Here is a 13226-nt window from a genome sequence, read left to right on the forward strand (position 1 = left end):
AAACTAGATGGGTCAAGCAGATGATCTTATCTTCGGCGATTTTTTTAGTTTTACAACCGGGGGCGCAGGCCCTTCGTTCTGGATCGTCTGTCAGTGCTTCGCCCCGCAAGCATATACCATCACCCCTGCATACAAGCGTACGAACCCTGTCACCTCAGCGGACCGATTCGAGTCTATCTCAGAGAACTGCATCACCAAGCTCATCTGCAACTACTTCGCCCCTCGAAAACTTGTCCACCATTAGTGAGATCGCCCATGCTGCGTTTCCCGTGCCTCCCTCTATAATCCATCCGATCACCCCGAGCGCATCGCACACGTTACGACGGGCGCCTGGCGCCAGCCAGAATGACAGAAAAATGACTGAACAGGCGAATCAAACCACCAAGGCCCGAAAGGATTCTGACGCAACCGAATCTAACAAGTCAATGTCGCCTTCTATTATGTCACCCGTCGGATCCCTGCAATCAAGCAAAAGAGAAAGAACCGGGCATCGCGCTATGCCACGTACCTCGTCTATTGACTCTGCAATTTCTTCTCTTTCATCCGCTTCGCAATCTCACAAATCGTCATTCGATGCCAACGCGGTCAGCCAAGCTGATATTGACAATCTAATCCATGCGGCCGGGTCGCCAGACGCTGTTATCATACATCTTTTGAAGGAGAAACATCATGCGGCTTCCCAGAATTCGCAATTATGGAAACTAGTTGATAAGCAGCGCACTCTGATTATGGGTCTGAACAAGGACCTGGAACGTGCTTTGAAAGACAAAGAACGATATAAGAAGAGAGTCAAAGAACTCCAAACCGCAGCACCACCACTGCCTTCTGCAGAAATTAATCCTTCGCAACATATCACTGCTGGGTCAACGGGTACTTCAAACGGCCAGACTCTAGCGCGGGACCATGACAGCAGCAAGGTCGTCAACACGATCGATACTCGGGACTCTCTAAAAAACATTCCTAGTTTGAAACAGCTTATTAAGACCGAGTTACTCACGGAAGAACCTGATTTACGCTTTGACTCGCAAAATTCTCAACAACAGGTACCATTCCAAGAGACAACAACAGCCACAAGCCCAGCGTCTTTGGTCAGCTCACGCTCCGCGTTTGGGACGACTAAAAGCCAAAAATCCCCAAATCCTGCCCGAAAGCCCCCTCCTGCGCCGTTGAACTTAGGCCACTTAGACCGCGCCACAGCATTGCGTGAAGCGTCTGACTCTGAGTCTGAGTATGAAGACATTCTTACGGTTGAAGAGTCGCCAGTCGAGCGCGGAAGACGAAAGACAAGGGCCGATGATGACAGAGAACGAGAAGCAGTTTTGTCACGGGAGAGGCCGGATGTCGACCCCTTGGGGCAAAGCCAACCTCTTGCCCCAAAGCCTGGTGAACGTCCAACGACCGCAGGTCAATCGTCCTCAGACATACGCCGGATAGTACCCCCAGATGCTATTACCCCCCGTATGGGGCCGTCATCAATCACTGATCGTCACCTCATCAATGGCCCCAAGAGTCCCGGTTTACCTCTTAGCCCGCGCCCTGAGGACCGGCCTCTTGGTTCTCCGATGCCGCGTATGCCAAGGGAAATCCCGACTTCATTCTCTTCCGTGGGTATTTCCTCAGGTAACAATCTAACGGGACTTGCGTTGAACCCCCGTCTTGGAAAAGGCCAGACCGGCGTCGCGACTAACACACCTACACACCCCCAGTTCCATTTCGATCCATTCCATCGCCCCATACCATCAATCGACGCAGCTGTGAAAATCGATAGCCCCCACTCCCCGGGATCGATGCTCAGCGGAATTTACCAAGGTCTGAAGTCAGACGATTATCCAAATCTTCTACTGCCACCGAATGCGCTTCCCCTCATCCAGGTGAAAGTCTCATCCTCGAGACTGCGGCCGTCTAGAAATAGCTACTTGGTCTCGCGACCACTAGACGAGGAACCAGTCTTCACGTTGAGTGTTTTCTCCCGCTCGGAGAATACAGAACTCTGGCGGGTTGAAAAGGTTATCGCATCGTTACCTCAACTCGATACCCAAATAAGGCAATTGTCTCATCTTCAAGCGAAACTACCTGACCGGTCTATATTCAGTGGACATTCTCCTGCGAAAGTAGATGCGAGACGTGCCGCTTTGAATTTATATTTTGAAGAACTCCTCGACAACCCTATGGATGAAAGAGCAGCGTTAATTATCTGTCAATTCCTCACTTCTGATGCGATCGAACCACGAGATGACGAAACAAGCTTGCTTAAAGGTAGCCTGCAGCCGGGGTCCGATATTGCACGCGGTCCAGACGGAAAGCCTAGAAAGGAGGGTTACCTGACAAAAAGGGGCAAAAACTTTGGCGGCTGGAAGGCGCGCTACTTTGTCTTGCATGGCCCCGAGCTCAAGTATTTCGAAGCCCCAGGGGGCGCCCATCTTGGAACCATCAAAATTCCCAATGCGCAGATCGGGAAACAGTCACAGACAGCGCAGGGCACATCATCGCGATTCGACGAGGACGATTCCGACAACCAGTATCGTCACGCTTTCCTTATATTGGAGCCTAAGAAGAAAGATTCTTCGGCTCTTGTTCGTCACGTTTTGTGCGCTGAAAGCGATGACGAGAGAGATACATGGGTTGAAGCGCTTTTAGAATATGTTGAAGGCGCATCACTAGATGAGAAAGCTCTGGGTGCTCAGGCAGCGACCAATATCACAGCAAACCCTTCTTCGAGAAACAAGCTATTTTCCAATAGTGGCAGAAAAGGCAGCAAGGAGACAGGTAGTCCCGACCTGGAGATCTCAGACACCGTTCAAGGCTTCAGTTTTGAAGACGCTATCCCTGCTGAACCACCTGTTATCGGTAATTCTGATTCTCGAACACCAAGGTCGCCAATGTTCCCGACGATAGGTGCATTCCAGGATTCAAACGAAGTCAATCAACCCGATCAAAGTCAGATCTCGTCGAAAATTATATCTGCCCCCACGAATGGTGCCGTGATTCAAGACGCCGGCGCATGGGGAAACAAGACCACAACAAGCGCCAAAGAGAAGAAGCGTAGCATTTGGGGATTCCGTACACGGTCATCGATTGATCTTGCTTCCCATCTTCAAGCGGTTTCCGAGGGTCCTGCCATCCAACTTCACGGTGCCAGCGGTGAAAAAAGGGAGTTGGTCAAACCAGTTTTTGGGATGCCCCTGGTGGAAGCAGTGCGAGATTGCGCGCCGTTTGACGTTGATGTCGATTTGCCTGCCGTGGTTTATCGCTGCCTAGAATATCTCAGGGCTAAAAAGGCGGAGTTCGAAGAAGGCATATTCCGATTAAGCGGATCGAACGTCGTTGTAAAGGCGTTGAGAGAGCGTTTCAATACTGAAGGAGACGTGGACTTTCTTGCCGGGGATGAGTATTATGATGTGCATGCCGTAGCTTCACTGTTCAAACAATACCTTCGGGAGTTACCATCCACGGTTCTCACGCGTGAATTGCATATTGAATTCTTGCGTGTCCTGGGTAAGCTGATCACCTCAGGCTTTATGCAACGGTTTTAACTAATGATGTTTGCTTTAGATATCAACGAAAAGCCAAAGAAAGTCATGGCATTCAGTTCATTGGTTAATAGACTCCCGAGGCCAAACTTGGCCTTATTGCGAGCATTGGTTCAATTTCTAATTGTCATTGTTAACAACTCTGACGTTAACAAAATGACTGTCAGGAATGTGGGCATAGTCTTTGCTCCTACTCTTAATATACCGGCCCCCGTTTTTTCAATGTTCCTCACTGACTACGATGAAATCTTTGACGATATACCAGAATACAACGCACACCCAATGGAGTTGGCCGTTGATCGCTCTTTGACACCGGATGACATTCGATCTCCCCGTCGCCAGATGTTCTCTGAAATCCCCACACCAGCCCATAATCAAATGACGTTTCCCATGTCTAGGGACAACCCCGACGACCACAATCCGCATCATGATACTGGCTTCATTCCCATGCAACCAAGCTATGAAGCGCTCGCTCCGGACAGAACGGAGCTTTACAGCCACCCACCAGCCGCTATGAGCAGGATGCTGGCTCCGGAATCTGATAACAATCGCAGTGCTAAAGCTAAGCGAAGAGAAAGCAACATCCTTTTCATGGACATCAATAGCGATGATCCGCCTCTGCCGTCCAATGACACGTTCGGTAAGTACTGTGTCGATTACCTTAATCTCGGCCCTGATACACTTACTGATTCAGGATAAAAGCTTGACTTCCTTAATCAAGCAGCACACCGGTGGCCTTTGCTCTTTAGCCGAGATTGCCACCGTACCTGCTCTGCCTTGGAGCTTATTCTATTTCTATTCCGACTGCCGTTTACACCATGATACTGCTTGCTTGATCGAGCAGAACGATTCGAACGATTATGCAACGACGTATATAATGCATGAACTGCCTACCGAGTATCATCGAGCTAGCTCCCAATGAGCGAACAGACGCCTATTTCTAATGATAGTCGGAGCGTCCATATCTGACGTCAGTCTTTATTCTCCTACTGCGTCGTTTGTTTAAGTTCGAGATGAGGATTACAGGCTCATGACTGTTCAATGCTTTTACGTACCTTTTTGTATAAATCTCTTCTATGTCTGTGATTGCGTTGGTGACTGCAGGAACTCTATACCCCTTTGTTTTCATTAGATGCGTTCTGTGGTTTTAATAAGAATTTAAGAGCCCCTTACTGTGGAGTCGTAAGCCTACATATTCCATGTTAGTGTAATGTCATATTATACATGTTGGATACTAGCCCCACTATACACCGAAGCGAAGCGCGTACTATACGGTGGAAGCTGCAGGATGCGCTGAATAGTCAGCTATGTTGCTATGTAGAAAAAAAAAATCTCAAATTACAATATATCCTATCAAGTCATACAATGCATCAGGACTATAGAGGGTATTCCTCTAGAACCGCTTTGCACGATCACCCTTCCAAAAACCCATCAACTCCCCGTTTTCACTAACCCACTCGCGTACACCATCAACCAAGGCCTTGGCCATCCCTTTATTTTTATTTTTCCCATAAACCCCCATAGACTCCTGCCTTAGCCCGGCTGTCGGAACGGTCTCGCCAGTTGCATACTCAGATCCCATGGTAGGCAGAACGTTTTCTCCCGCACTCAAACTGACAAACAGCGCAAAGGGCACCAACCACACACAAAGTCCAAAGTATGACGCCACTTCTGTAAACGTTGGCATGTCGCTGGGATCAATATTGTACGGCTGGCGCCAGCTTGTTGAGCTTCGGGGCGGGGCCGCGGGCTTCGAAAAGTGCCGAAACCAGAGCCAATGATTGAGGCCAACGAGGAAGCAAGAAAGAATGAAGAACGGGTCTGAGAGTTTCACTATAGGGAAGCGGCGGAGGTTGCTCGCGTAGACAAAGTGGGAGCCGATGCTGAGAAGGGAGAGCGAGAAGGGGAACTTGTCGAATAAATAGAGCAAGATTTGGACTGCAATTATGCCGTATATTAGGCGGGATAGGAGCCGGCGAGCTATGACGGTGTGTTCTTCAACGATCTCAGAAAGGTAATAGAGGCCCGAGGCTGGAAAGCCGCGTCAGAATGAATTACCAGAAGACAGGATTTCATGTGCAGGGTTCTTCAGTGCAGGTTGTACGTTAGGAGTACTCAACGTTCGAAGTCTTACCTATTGCTAAAGTGAGAAAGCAAAACCCTACAATCATCCCCAGATACCCTACTAATGGTAATATCCACATTCTGCAGGCACGATGACACAGAAGAGTTCCTTCAATAGCTAGTGAAGTGAGGATTGCAAGCGAACTGGGGATGAGTGGAAGGGTCAACAGGTAAACTGAGCACGGCACCTATTTCTAAGTAATGGCATAACCATCAATTGAGAATTAGGTTGGACAATTTGGCTTGAGTAGAAAGTAAGGAGGTGACTTGCTTCTTCCACAGGGTAGTTATCATGGGCCACAGGGGGTTAAACCCTTTTGGGAATTACCTAATTAAGAATGAGGGGGTATCTTGGGCCACAGTGGGGACCCTGTAACCAGAGGCGCTTTTTAGGGGACTTTGAAGGGGGCTTAGGCTAGATTCTTCCTAAGTATCACGGGCTAAATTTACTATGCTATCCCTATATAAACTTAAGCTATAAAAGCTCTTCATTATTTTTTAGTTAACCTTAAGTTTAGTAATAATTTTATCTTTAACTATTTTTAGCTATTTTTAGGTTTACATAGGGCTTAATAAGGCCTAAAAAGGCCTATACTAAGCTATTTTAAAATTAGTACCCTATATTTATCTTATTATCAGGTTGCACGTGACTATTAAGCTAACAGGCCACGTGTTACCAACCTTTTCTCATGCTAAGTATATAGCACGGAAAAACACCGGCCCGGGCTATTTTAAAGGCCCTTTGGTAAGTCCCCCCTGTGGCCCAAGACACCCCCTCCTTCTTAATTAGGTAATTCCCAAAAGGGTTTAACCCCCTGTGGCCCACAATAACTACCCTGTGGAAGAATCAACTCACGTAAGGAGTAGGTAAGACAAAGTACTCTGTCATGGATGGCTTCATGCCTCAGGCAACAGCTCACGCCAAGCTAGCGCTCAGGTAAAAAAAAAATACCCCATAACGCTGTTTGTGTTTCGTCTACAGCACACTAATACCTGAACATCAGAGTTTCCTATCATCGCAATGTCGCGCCCCGAAGATGTCCTGTGAGTTCAAAATAATCAAAAGGCAACACTTTCCACTAACGTAAGTCTACAAAGACCCCCGGATCTCTTCTACGATGACAGCGAATCTCGAAAGTATACCACTTCATCACGGATTCGGAACATCCAGGCAGACATGACACACAGGGCTCTTGAACTTCTTGATCTCAGAGCGCCCTCGTTAATTCTTGACATTGGCTGCGGCTCAGGCTTGTCTGGCGAGATACTCTCTCAAGAGCCGCGCGAGCAAGGTGGTCCACATACATGGATTGGAATGGATATATCACCGAGCATGCTCGACATAGCACTACAGCGAGGAGTAGATGGTGATTTGTTTCTCGCGGATATAGGCCAGGGCGTACCATTTCGACCGGGAACATTCGATGCAGCAATAAGCATCAGTGCCATCCAGTGGTTGTGCAATGCGGAGACAAGCGACGTTAGTCCAGAGGGCCGTCTTCGGAGGTTCTTCGAGGGCCTATTTGCTAGTCTTCGACGCGGTGGACGCGCCGTTTGCCAGTTTTATCCCAAAAACGATGCCCAGCGCATGATGATCAGCGGCGCTGCTATCAAGGCTGGATTTGGCGCCGGTATTCTGGAGGACGACCCCGGTACGAAGAATAGCAAACTTTACCTTGTTCTGACTGTTGGTGGCGGAGGTCTGCAGGGTGATATTACCGGCGTGGTAGATGGGATGAGTGATGTAGATGTCATGGATGCGAGAAGGAAGGCTATGGAACACGGTAGGACGTCGATTGCCAGGAAGGGCGACAAGGCTTGGATCTTGCGGAAGAAAGAGCAGATGACAAAGAAAGGCAAGGTCGTCAAGGCCAACTCAAAATACACTGGCCGCAAGAGGCGCCCCGCGTTCTGATCGCCTGACACCATCAAGAAGATTTGCTTTTAACCCCCAAACCGCTGCATAAGCGATAGCAAAGGACCCGAGTCAATTATCATTACCAGGACCTCACTCGGTTCTAAATTCCCTCAATGCGCTGCGTCAAAGCTTTGCGCGGCTCGGGAAGCACGTCGCCTCCACTTCAAAGAAGCCCGCGAGCTCGAATTCCTTCAGGTTGCGGTACGTGTGCATCAAGAATGGAGGCTCTAAAGATAGAGTATGTGGTTCAAGCAAGCGTATAGCACTTCAGGATCATGGATGCAAATGAGACCTGAGGATTTCTGCGGCTTGAGAAACTTAATGATAGCCGAGGTTTTACGACCAAGAATTGATGACTTATGATACTAGAAGTACTTCTATTAGAACCACACGTACATCTTCAAATCTTCTTGTTCAGCCAGCTTCATTTTGCAACTGCAAGGGGCGCCTTCAGTGCTGTTCATGGTGATACATAGGTTACAGTGTCGGAAGTCAAAAAGCCAAGCTGACATTCAGAGTCATTCCACAACCTGTACAAAATCTCGCTGTCAAATCAGTGTAACAATGACCTCAGTAAAGTTAATTGGAAGTGGGTCACAGAGATGCCTCCATCTTGTCGAGGACGGCACGGGTAAATTCATGGGTGGAAGCCTGTCCACCCATGTCACGGGTTCGCGTTTGGCTAGCGAGGATGTTAGAGACTTGATGAACAAGGAAGAGTACACTCACCCTTCACCAATCACGTCGTAGACGGCCTTGGAGATGCGGTTGGCGTGGTCGTCCAGCCCGAGGTGGCGGAGAAGCATCGATCCGGACAAAATCATGGCGCTAGGGTTGGCCTGGTCCTTTCCTTTGATATCGAGACCAACGTGGCGGCAACCAGGCTCGAAGACGGCAACATCGCGTCCCATGTTGCATCCGGGTACAACACCCGGTCCGCCAACGAGGGCGGCGCCAATGTTTGAAAGAATACCGCCGTACAAGTTAGGCATGACCATCACATCGAACTGCTGAGGTCTGGAGACAGCCTGCATAGAAGCATTGTCGACAATCATATCGTTAACTTCCAAAGTGGGGTAATTTTCGGCGGTCTTATGGAAGGTGCTGCGGAACAGACCGTCCGCGAGCTTCATGATGTTCGCTTTGTGGATACAAGTGACCTTCTTCCTGTTGTTGGCAAGCGCGAAGCTGAAAGCGAACTTGGCGATACGCTCAGACTTAGCGCGAGTAATGATCTTCAACGATTCGACAACTCCCTGGACAGACTGGTGCTCAAGGCCAGAGTATTCACCCTCGGTGTTTTCACGAATGATGCAGAGGTCGACATTGTTGTGGCGAGTCTGGTAGCCGGGGATGTTCTTGATGAGCACAACAGAAGCAAATATATCAAGTTCCTGTCGAAGGGCAACGTTGAAGGACTGGTGGCCGGAGCGCTCAACTGGAGTGAAAAGGATACCCTTCAGGCCGAGCTTGTTTCGTCGAAGGGAAGCAATGGACTCTTTGAAAAGTTCTTCAGAGTGCTTGTTGCCGGTGTCAACACCGCTTACATCAACTTGCTCCCACTCAATGGGCACATTGTCGGCCTTGAAGATAGTCTTGACCGACTCCGCAACTTCAGCACCAATACCATCACCTATTAAATCAAGTATAAGGCATTAGTTGGTCGAGGGATCGAGCAAAGACGTCGCAAGTATAAGCGAAACCATACCTGGAATAAGCGTCACAGTGTACTTGCCACCATATTTCGTGGGCTTAAAGATATCCTGCTGGACTGTTGCGAAAGCTGATATCGGAGGGTTAAAAGCATGTTCTTCCGATAATCGGATATTGAGATGAACGCACATCTTGCCGCAGCCGAGGAGCGGGCGAAAGAAGGTTGAGCAGCAGCGCGTCGGAAAAGCGACTAGATAAAAGGCGCATGAGTAAAACAAGGGTGAATGGAGCATGGCAACGGCGTGTGCAAATAGACAAGGTGGTGTCCGCGGACATCGCCAAACGGAGGCTGATGGACGGGAAAAAGATAATATGGAAGGCTGCAAGAGAATTTTTTTACTTACCTTAGCTGGCTGAACTGTCCTCGAGGCAAACATCTTGAATGAACAAAGAACAGAGTAATTGAGGGGAGAGTCCGGATGGGAAAAGACCTGGCGGCGGGAGGGAAAAGAAAGAATGATGGAAGAAGACTGGGATGCCGCACGAGGCGCCGGAAAAAACGGCGGATCCTCTCGGCATGCATCGTCAAATGACATTGCACGGGCCGATCTTATCTAAGGAATATTGCTTCTCATTCGAACCCGAACCGACCCCCATCTTAATTCAACCATCCGAGGCTCCTTGTCACCTTCTACTGTTATTAAGGTGATGTTCTCACCATTCGTGCATCCTGGCCTCTTAGCAATGGATAGCACACAGTCTGGTACGTCCCATGTTTCCTCCTACTCACCGTGTCAATAAGGCTTCTTTGTTTGGCGAATAGCTATTGACTTCTTATTCACAGACAAAGAGCTCTATTGCCAGCTTTGAGGGGGCTTACTCTATTGAGCTACATTTCTGGCAAAAAGTAGCCGTTCACGATTTCTACTCAATCGGCCTCTCTCTTTTGGCATACTTTGGCCTATTCAAGGTTTCAATATGTGACACGAATATGGCAGCCAATTGCCTATTCTGCTGCTCTTCAACTAGCTTGCATGAAGACAGACCTTCCTGTCAGCAGCCCGCAAGTTGCCTTGGCTCTAACTATAGATTCGGTGACCCTTTGTCACCCCTTCACTGAGCTATATGTGAGCAGGTGAGGAATCTATTGAATGTCATACATCCCTTTGCCCGTGAGAACTCCTGGCTCTATTCAAAAGAACGGGTGTTTATGCTCTTTGCTTTCAATAGAGCCACTTGTTTGAATAACGTGGCAAAGTTTTCTCATGGGAGCTTGGTAATGGATGCCCCATGATTGCGCTGGTGAAGTCAGTATAGTATGCTCACGTTTTCAATGAGCACACATGGCTATCTATAAACATGTTAACATTCCCAGCCCTTGCTCTCTTCTGTCATTGCCAGCATCAGAGCTAGCAATCTCTTCCTTCATTACCTCAAACTTATCAGTTCGATCTTGGAAGCGAGTCCTTCCTTCTCGACTTCACTCTCTTCATTATGAAGCTCCTCTCTGTCTCTGTTGCTTTCGTTGCGCTCGTCGCCACTGCTGTCCAGGCTGCACCTACCGCCGAGGCCGAAGCTGAACCTCAAAGATGGTGCAGGTGGCCCGGACAGGTATGCTCTAAGTCAAAGCGTATAGTTGCCGCCCTTGATCTTGCAAAGCGGAATGCCGAGGCGATGCCAGAGGCTGAGGCTGAGGCCGAGGCTGGGGCTGGGGCCGAACCTCAAAGGTGGTGCAGGTGGCCCGGACAGGTCTGCTCCAAGCACAAGCGTAACGCCGATGCGATGGCCGAGGCCAGCGCTAAGTCCCAACCATCAGACATCCCTCACGGTTGCAGGTTCCCTGGGCAAGTCTGCTCCAAGTCCAGGCGTGCTGTCGACGCCCTTTACGCTGTCAAGCGGAATGCCGATGCAATGGCTGAGCCCTTCCAAATCCACCGATGGTGTAGGTTCCCCGGACAGGTCTGCTCAAAGGCCAAGCGTGCTGCCGAAGCCATCGACAATGTTAAGCGCTCTTCCGAGGCCGTTGCGGATGCCATTGCTTTCTTGGCCGAACTTGGTCCAGAGGAGTACGCCCAAATCGAGCAAGAATTTGGCAAACCCGAGGAGTAATCACTGTTAGTATGTCCCCAAAAGAAATTGCGGCTATGTATATCCAAGCTCTAACGTGGTTGATAGTATTGTTTGTTTTTCCAGTCGTCACAATATGAATCCTGACCTTCAACGAAACGAACGGACAATGCGCCGTACGAATTTACTTCATCACACTCTTTTACGCCTACCAGTCATCGCCTATGGTCTGCATGCCGAATTTCCAGCTAGCTCACGGTCTATTATTTCTAACCCGCTTCTCGCTCTCTTTTCCCAGACGAGGACTCGGGAAGGGCTGTGAGTAAGCGCAAAAGACCCACACAAATACACGAACGGTTCAAAAAACAATAGAAAGAAACCAAAACAACGATTTTCTCCCTAAGAGCCTTCTGGTGAAATATCCTTTCAAAGGCCAGGTCCAAGGGAAGTCTGGTTTGGCATTTAACGTTTATCTTTACTGCTAAGAAGCAGTCTTATCTACATGTATACATGTATTCTTTTAGCCAGGAAAAACAAGTACAACGAACGTCTATCTTTGATCATCGATAGTAATGTAATGCTCACAAGAGGTAGACTATGGACATTCCCTAACTGTATCTAAGGTGAACATAAGGATCTTTTCTCTCCCCTTTACAGCAGTTCTTCGATTACATACCCTCTCCGATCATTATGAATCCATCGCCGTTGTCTGTGTCCGTTCCCACCAACCCTGCCCTCCAGCCTGATACACAAGGTCATTGGAAAGTCCGTACAGGGAGCTTGGCGTATGCTCGGTTGATAAAATTCTACGACTTTCAGAATCGTGAGCGGCGAGACCATACCCAGCAAGCATATATGGCTCAGCGGAATCATCTGTCTTGTGGCCATTGGTGGGTGCCCGAGCCGAATGGCACATCCCAAAGTCTCCAACTTGGCTCGTTTGAAGCAACGTGGTATTTCCGCTAGGTCCAGGGCAGATCTGCCACATCTGAATCAAGCGGCTTTGCTGATTTGGCAAGGCCTTAGCAAATAATTCTAGCTGGTTGGGTGACAAGGAAGATGGATCAATATGGTGTTTCATGAGCATCTCGAATACCTGACTAGCGGTTCTGTTAGCTCCTGAGAAGCCAGATCTCTGCAGAGTGGCCGGTGCCTGCACAGCAGCTCTATGTGCTACATGCGCAGAATGATGGTAGTGCTGTGTGATACTGTATGTGGTTGAAGAAGGTGATGCAGGCAACTCTGTTCTTCTGGAGACCGAAAACGAGCCCATAGTCATGTTTGTGTTGAACAGGGATACAAGATCGTCCTGTGCTTTTGAATTACTCTCTGATACTGACAGACCGCACTGGGAAAGTCCCTAGTTAGATTTCTGGTAAGTCACATTTTCTGGGGGCATCTAGGTACCTGAGTACAGTGCGGGTTGTCCGCAAAATCAGCTAATATCACAGAGACATCCGTAATATGCCCACAGAACGGACAGCTATGCAGTATAGATGAGGACATCTTGTCGAAAGTAGAAGGCGCGAGGAAAAACAAGTCAAGAAAGTGACACAGAATCCGGTTATACTTCAAGAGTTCTAAGCTCGATTACTCAAAATATGACAAACAAGCTGTCGACAAAACGTTTTGCGGGGTCAACAAGCAATGATTCTCTGATAAGTTCGAAAGGTGAGTAGATGACAGGACTTAATCACGGAAGCAGCTATTTGCACAAAAAAGCAGCAGCATGAGCAAGCATATATACACTATTCAATAGCTGGCTGAAAAGGGTTAAGAGAGGCAAGTGGGATGCGAGCGGGGGATGCCCAAACCTTTGGGCACGCAGGAAGACCACAAGTCAAAAAGTGGGGTCTGTATATAGATGAAGCAAACACAGAGGTACTACTAGGCCTAGTAGTCTAGTACTACTCCATACTCTGTACCGTACTTGT

The 13226-nt window shown here is 48.6% G+C and overlaps 6 protein-coding genes across 6 annotated transcripts; 3 read left to right on the plus strand and 3 right to left on the minus strand.

The window, feature by feature from the left end:
- Positions 1-497: 497 nt before the first annotated feature.
- Positions 498-4229, plus strand: BDW74DRAFT_182697 (GTPase-activating protein BEM3; the record flags this gene model as incomplete). The annotated part of the gene is made up of 2 exons (XM_073730316.1): positions 498-3495; positions 3553-4229. 2 exons carry the CDS (start codon positions 498-500, stop codon positions 4227-4229), a joined length of 3675 nt encoding a protein of 1224 aa, XP_073579344.1.
- A 590-nt stretch (positions 4230-4819) lies between these two features.
- BDW74DRAFT_161817 (uncharacterized protein) lies at positions 4820-5925 on the minus strand. Its single transcript, XM_073725843.1, has 2 exons — positions 5665-5925; positions 4820-5561 (listed from the first exon to the last, which is right to left on the minus strand). The coding sequence occupies exons 1-2, from the start codon at positions 5732-5734 to the stop codon at positions 4924-4926; spliced, it is 708 nt and encodes a 235-aa protein (XP_073579345.1). The 5' UTR covers positions 5735-5925; the 3' UTR covers positions 4820-4923.
- Positions 5926-6648: 723 nt separating this feature from the next.
- Positions 6649-7802, plus strand: BDW74DRAFT_94954 (18S rRNA methyltransferase BUD23). Its single transcript, XM_073734143.1, has 2 exons — positions 6649-6698; positions 6753-7802. Exons 1-2 carry the CDS (start codon positions 6676-6678, stop codon positions 7567-7569), a joined length of 840 nt encoding a protein of 279 aa, XP_073579346.1. The 5' UTR covers positions 6649-6675; the 3' UTR covers positions 7570-7802.
- A 364-nt stretch (positions 7803-8166) lies between these two features.
- BDW74DRAFT_182699 (isocitrate dehydrogenase (NAD(+)) IDH1) lies at positions 8167-9416 on the minus strand (the record flags this gene model as incomplete). Its single annotated transcript, XM_073730317.1, has 3 exons — positions 8167-8254; positions 8302-9205; positions 9281-9416. The coding sequence occupies 3 exons, from the start codon at positions 9414-9416 to the stop codon at positions 8167-8169; spliced, it is 1128 nt and encodes a 375-aa protein (XP_073579347.1).
- A 1303-nt stretch (positions 9417-10719) lies between these two features.
- On the plus strand, positions 10720-11334 carry BDW74DRAFT_182700 (mating alpha-pheromone PpgA; the record flags this gene model as incomplete). The annotated part of the gene is made up of 1 exon (XM_073730318.1): positions 10720-11334. One exon carries the CDS (start codon positions 10720-10722, stop codon positions 11332-11334), a length of 615 nt encoding a protein of 204 aa, XP_073579348.1.
- Positions 11335-11875: 541 nt separating this feature from the next.
- BDW74DRAFT_161825 (uncharacterized protein) lies at positions 11876-13184 on the minus strand. The gene is made up of 2 exons (XM_073725844.1): positions 12700-13184; positions 11876-12640 (listed from the first exon to the last, which is right to left on the minus strand). Exons 1-2 carry the CDS (start codon positions 12796-12798, stop codon positions 11981-11983), a joined length of 759 nt encoding a protein of 252 aa, XP_073579349.1. The 5' UTR covers positions 12799-13184; the 3' UTR covers positions 11876-11980.
- Between the last annotated feature and the right edge of the window lie 42 nt (positions 13185-13226).

The sequence above is a fragment of the Aspergillus multicolor genome, assembly GCF_047715735.1.
Source record: "Aspergillus multicolor strain CBS 133.54 unplaced genomic scaffold BDW74scaffold_37, whole genome shotgun sequence".
NCBI lineage: Eukaryota > Fungi > Ascomycota > Eurotiomycetes > Eurotiales > Aspergillaceae > Aspergillus > Aspergillus multicolor.